The sequence below is a fragment of the Egretta garzetta genome, unplaced genomic scaffold, assembly GCF_000687185.1.
Source record: "Egretta garzetta isolate BGI_Z169 unplaced genomic scaffold, ASM68718v1 scaffold41, whole genome shotgun sequence".
In the NCBI taxonomy this organism is placed as follows: domain Eukaryota; kingdom Metazoa; phylum Chordata; class Aves; order Pelecaniformes; family Ardeidae; genus Egretta; species Egretta garzetta.
The window spans coordinates 670814-676813 of record NW_009258755.1 but is presented as its reverse complement, the minus strand read 5'-3'; the positions used below and the strand labels follow the sequence as shown (position 1 = coordinate 676813).

General features: G+C 39.7%; 1 protein-coding gene across 1 annotated transcript in view; it reads left to right on the top strand.

Annotated features, from left to right (window-relative positions):
- The window catches only part of COL25A1 (collagen type XXV alpha 1 chain), a gene marked incomplete at its 5' end in the record, with an annotated part of 325700 nt that overhangs the window by 306101 nt on the left and 13599 nt on the right, over nucleotides 1-6000 (top strand). The window contains one exon of the mRNA XM_035888891.1: nucleotides 5850-5903. Within this exon, the coding sequence (XP_035744784.1) occupies nucleotides 5850-5903 (54 nt within the window). The remainder of the gene's footprint in view (nucleotides 1-5849; nucleotides 5904-6000) is intronic.

The window sequence follows — 6000 nt, the reverse complement described above, 5'->3', positions numbered from 1 at the left end:
ACCAGAGAGGCTTTAACCGCTTGGCTTGTTTGATCACAGCACATGTTTCACATTCATGGATAACCTGTGCAATAGCGTCCATAGTTAAGTCCACTCGATCACGAGCCCATCTGTATGTTGCATCTCTTCCTCGATGACCTGAGGTGTCATGGGCCCACCGAGCCAGAAACACTTCACCCTTATGTTGCCAGTCCAGATCTACCTGAGCCACTTCATTCTTAGCAGCCTGATCCGCCTGCTAGTTGTTTTGATGGTCTTCAGTGGCCCAACTCTTGGGTACGTGAGCATCTACGTGACGTACCTTTACAACCAAGTTCTCTACCCGGGCAGCAATATCTTGCCACAATGCGGCCGCCCAAATGGGTTTGCCTCTGCGCTGCCCGTTGCTCTGCTTCCATTGCTGCAACCACCCCTACAGGGCATTTGCCACCATCCGTGAGTCAGTACAGAGATAGAGCACTGGCCATTTTTCTCTTTCAGCTATATCCAAAGCCAGCTGGATGGCTTTCAGCTCTGCAAACTGACTTGATTCACCTTCTCCTTCAGCAGTCTCTGAAACTTGTCTAATAGGACTCCATACAGCAGCTTTCCACCTCCAATGCTTTCACACAAGACGACAGGACCCACCAGTGAACAGGGGACATTGCTTCTCATTTTCTGGCAGTTTATTATACAGTGGGGCTTCTTCAGCACACACCACCTCCTCCTCTGCTGATATTCCAAAATCTTTGCCTTCTGGCCGGTCCATGATCACTTCCAAGATTCCAGGGCAACTGGGGTTTCCTATTTGAGCCCCTATTTGAGTCTGAACAGTGCAACCCACTTACTCCATGTAGCATCAGTTGCATGATGTGCAGAGGGGACTCTCCCTTTGAACGTCCAGCCCAGCACCGGCAGTCGGGGGGCCAGGACGAGCTGTGCTTCAGTACCAATCACTACTGAAGCAGCTCGAACCCATTCATATGCTGCTAATATCTCTTTTTCAGTTGGAGTATAGCGGGCCTCGGATCCTCTGTATCCTCGACTCCAGAACCCTAGGGGTCAGCCTCGAGTCTCCCCTGGTGCTTTCTGCCAAAGGCTCCATGTAGGGCCATTCTCCCCAGCTGCAGTGTAGAGCACATTCTTTACATCTTGTCCTGCCTGGGCTGATCCAGATAGATAGGAAGATAGGAGCCCTCCTATTTAATTTGAATTATTCACAGTAAATTTTCTCCAATGGGAATAGGATAGGGACCTTTATCTTCAACTGTGAGCCTGTCATCTTTAACAATGCAACCATCAACTTGTACAACAAAACAAAAGGTGATACCTTATACTAACTAAAACCTCCAAGGAGCTGCCAGACCAGAATTATGTCTCTTTAAATTTCTCACTTCAACAAAATAGCTGTGCTAAAATAACTTCCAACTTGCTATATTAATGATGCAGCCATATGGCACAGGTCCAGTTAGTTTTAACAGCAGAATATCTGAGACGATGATTCATTTTTACAGAGCTATATGGTGAAAAATAAATACAAGACATGCAGCATATTCCAAAATAGGAACAGTAGACTGTAGTTACCACTCAGGCTAGTTAACTCTCTGAAGGACTTGAGTATTTTTTTTTTTCCTAGGGTATTATGGATTCAAGTCTTTTGACTTGAAAAAAGGACTTACCTTTTTTCAATCAGCTCTGTGAAAAGGTAGTTGAGCATCATCTTCTGAACTTCAGGAAATAATTTAGCTGAGGTACACATGTAGAAGCATATATATAAATACTGTACATTTTATTCTTGCATTGTGGGCTTTTATCTTGAAGGGTATGCGTATGTACTACCAGTTGAAATTTCTTTTGAAAACTATGTGCTATAATATAAACTATTCTTCTGATGTATGGAAGACAACAATAATTCCTTTTTCTTATGAAAGTATCCAAGAATAATAGCAAGTCATACAGCTGGATCTAGAATCAGCCCTACCATGCCTGTTGACAAGTAGTAGGTAGTAGGTACAAAGGGGATAGGAGTTGTTGCAATGTAAATTGGTTCAACAATTGCATGAGCACAGAGGAACAGGTTTGCAGAAATACAGAACCTAAGGTGTGCAAGAAATTCCTGCACAGCCACCATTTTCTATGTGGCTAAATGAATGGGAGGAAGTTCACAAGAAAGGTGGGGGGTTTTTTCCCAAGCAATAGACTAGCAAGAATATTGCTGTAGTTATTCATTGAATTATTCAATACTCTTTGGGAGGAGAAGTTGTTTGTAGCATAGTTATCTAACAGGTGCCTGCTGTTGATATATATCTTGTTATCTAAAAAATAACAAATCATGTATTTTTAGTGAAGTTTTACAACTCGCATTTGCAACTGTTTAACTTGTTTTTGTGAAAGCGGGAGGAAAACAGTTTTGCCTGCAGATTTCAGACTTTGCCTTTTAATTAAAAATGGTGCATAGTGCCACTGCTCGCTATCACTAGACAGGATCATATTTTGTCCATGCTGATAAGAAAAACCTTGGGCCAATATTAACCTAGAAGGGCATTAGGGATTCCTAACGTGAAACATAACCATGTTCTTAAATTCACATTATTTAAAATTTGGAAAGACAATTTCACTTTAAGACAATACATATAAAATGCTGGTCACTGTATGCATCCTTAAAGTTAAGGAAAGCAAGTAAAATCAAACTGAAGCCTAGTGATTTCTTCTATAGAAATCATGGATTCATCATTGCATAGGCTGCATTTGAGGCAACGCTGAGTTACTCTTCTTAGGTAGAATGGACTGTTGTGCAAATTTGGGTTGGTTGGTTTGTTTCCAATTTAGCTATTTAATTAAAATAGAAGACATCAGACAGTCTTTATACCAAATGTATTTAGATGGTGAGCAAGTAGACTAGGAAAATAGTGCATGTCACTAGAAAATAGGAAAACACGAATTTTAGAACAAATGTGCTATTACCCCTCTGTGTGAGCTTAACCATGTAATTTTCTCTCTAAGCTTTAAACTGCTCATTGATTATTAAAAGCTCACACAGATTTTAACAATTCCTGAAGTGTGATACTGGTGAACATTCCAATACTGTGCATTTCTTTTGGTAGAAACAGAAGTGGTAATTAATAGGGTGAATTAATATCATTTATTAGGCTAGTGTCTTACAGTCCTTAATAAATCATTTGGCTGTTGAAAATACCATATTGCTAGGTGCTTAGAGAGCTTTTACAGAGACCATCTTCATTAAATGGAGTAGTTGATCGTAATAGGCCTCTGAATCTGGCTGTGTACCCATTAATCTCACTTATATATTGAGAAAAAATAGAGAATGTTGGTAAACAGATAAACATCTTAAATGACAATTTATAATATATGTCCATATAAAAGAAGTGAAAGACAAAATTAATGAAATTAATGAAATGTTAAATTCCTGAAGCTCTTATCTTGATGGCAAAGACCTGGGTTTGAGCTTGGGTTTGGCTCTCAGATGCACAGCATGTGCAACACTGTCATCACTACACACGTTCTATACTGGGAGGGGAAGTGCCTTCTCTTTAATGTCGTTAAAATGTTTGTCACCGTGATAGTGTTATGAAATCTCCGTTTCTATCTTAATGGAGACACCAATTATGCAGCTTTACTCACACAAATGGTAGTTCATATTCACCCATGAGTCAGGAGACTGAAGTGAAATAAGAGGCAAAACCAAAGGCTATGGTTTCTGTTCTTTGGGAACTGGTGAATTGTCTTACAAAAAGATATTAAAAACCCTCCTGAAGTTTGCAAATGTCTATTTCCCTGAAAGAAATGCTTTATCGTGATGGCTAAGGGCAGTATGCCCATGACAGTCCATCAATCTTATGCAAGCCATAAACGTTCAGGACCTCATCTGATATTCCAAACACATTTCAGCATGTGCTTTGTATCGGAGGCAAAAAATTGTGAAATCCCTTTCTCTGTTCCTACGTAACAGATTATTTCCTAGACTGGTACATTCAGTATCTTTATGTCTACCAGATGTTTAGTGACGTTATAGGCCTATCTTGAGAGGATTTCGTACAGTTGTCTTTGCTGTTGAGGATTTTGAAAAAAGATACTCGACGAGTCCTGACATATTTCAAATATTGATCAAACGGTTTTGTCGCTGTTATACACGTAGGTCAGCACATTAGTTTCTTCTCAGCAGAAAGTTTTAAAGCTGCAAGGGATTTACCATTTTGAAAATCAGCTGTTAATTTCCCAATACTTCATATTGTTCTGCAAGGACATCCAGCCTAAGTGCTGCTCAGAAATGGCTGGAGATTAACAGGTAACAGAATCCAGAAAGATCAGCCATTACACATCTAATCACCACCAGCCTAAAGTGAGTATAGACAGCGTCCATCTCTGTAAAAATATGAAGTATCTAAACCAGATCAAATATCAGTTATTCTGACAAACTCCTTAGTGCTGTGATTGTTCAACAAGTTCAGACTCAGTTTATTCTGGTGCCTGCTTTTTTGTATTATGCAGTCAATAAAATTGAGACTTAGCAGCCCATTTTCAGAACTGTGCCGAGGGACTTGGCTGTGCCAATGATCACTGCTGTTAAGTAGGCATGCATTACATCTGTGTTTTGTGCTTTTAATAATAGAGTAATGAATGAATAATGAGTTGTAAATAATCCAGATTTTGAGAGGATCTTGTACACAGAATTATCTCAAGAGCTTAATTGCAGCAATTGCTAGGATGAAACACAGCACTTCTGTATGCCAGGAGATTTGCATGAAGCCTTGCATTAGGTTATGTTAAGGAAAGGAGGTGAAGAACAGACCCAAATTAACCCTACATAATAGATCCAGAGTAGGAGCTTTGAAAACTGGAGGTGGTCAGGACTTTTTTGGTTTTTTGATGTCATCAACACTTGGAGCAATTTAGTTTTCTCAAATAAGGATGGCTTTTCTGCTGGACTTTATTCAGAAGAAAGAGCACCACAGTCTGAAACAAGACTGCTGCCCATACCTACTTACCAGCCCTGCCTTCCTAACAAGCTCAGAGAGGGCTGTGCTCGCAGTTACGCGGGCTAACGGTGGCTGACTTGGGAAGCTTAACTCCTTATCAGTCTTGATGAAGAACAATTGGAGAGCAAAGATGATTACTGCTGTCAGCCTGAAATTTGTTACCTTGAAATTTCATTGCATTTGGAAGAGTTTCCTCTTGCTAAGCTTGCAAAATTATTTTGGTAGCATCCCTCTGGAAACTGGTAATTTTTCCGTGGATTTTAGTGCAGAATGAGATCAAACTTCCAGAGCAATCTCTGTACTTGTTTGTCTTGCGCATTAGTATGGTTTTGATTTAATAAACCAGGGTATTTACATCACTAATCTAGACTCCAATGGGGCAGTTAGCAACACAGTACAGTGCATGGGATAATCTTCACAATGTCACTGTTAAGAGCATTGCTTGCTTAAATACAAGCTTTGATTGACACATTATTTTTGCTTGTCACTGTGTTGCATCTCAGCTGCTGTGCTGGAGCTTGATGCTGTATATCCTCAGTTTTCATTACAACGTCGGATTTTTACTGAGCACGATGTTGCAGCTGTTACAAGCTTAAAATTGAAATCGGTGCAAGTTCAGTCTGAAAAATGTTTTCGGTTACCAATGGGTTTAAAAGCAAATGTAATATATGCCTGAAAAGTCATTTTGCCTAGAAAGTAATATGCACTTTCTCTTTGCCCCTTTAATCATTTAAAAAAAAAAAAATGAGCTTGCATATTTTTCACTCAAAAGATGTAGGAATGCATAAATTTTAACCTAAAGCACTTGGTAGAGATAATTTCTATCTAAGGTAGACAATGTTTTTGTTTGCTTGTTCTGTAATCTTTTCTTAGGGTGAAAAGGGAACTGTAGGTGACCCTGGACCCAGAGGACCATATGGCTTGCCTGTAAGTTGGACGTAGTTTGTACACGTTGTGCTTTTCATCACTCCTTGATTAGACTTTGTGTGCTTTATGACTGCTTTTCACCTAGCAATACAATGAG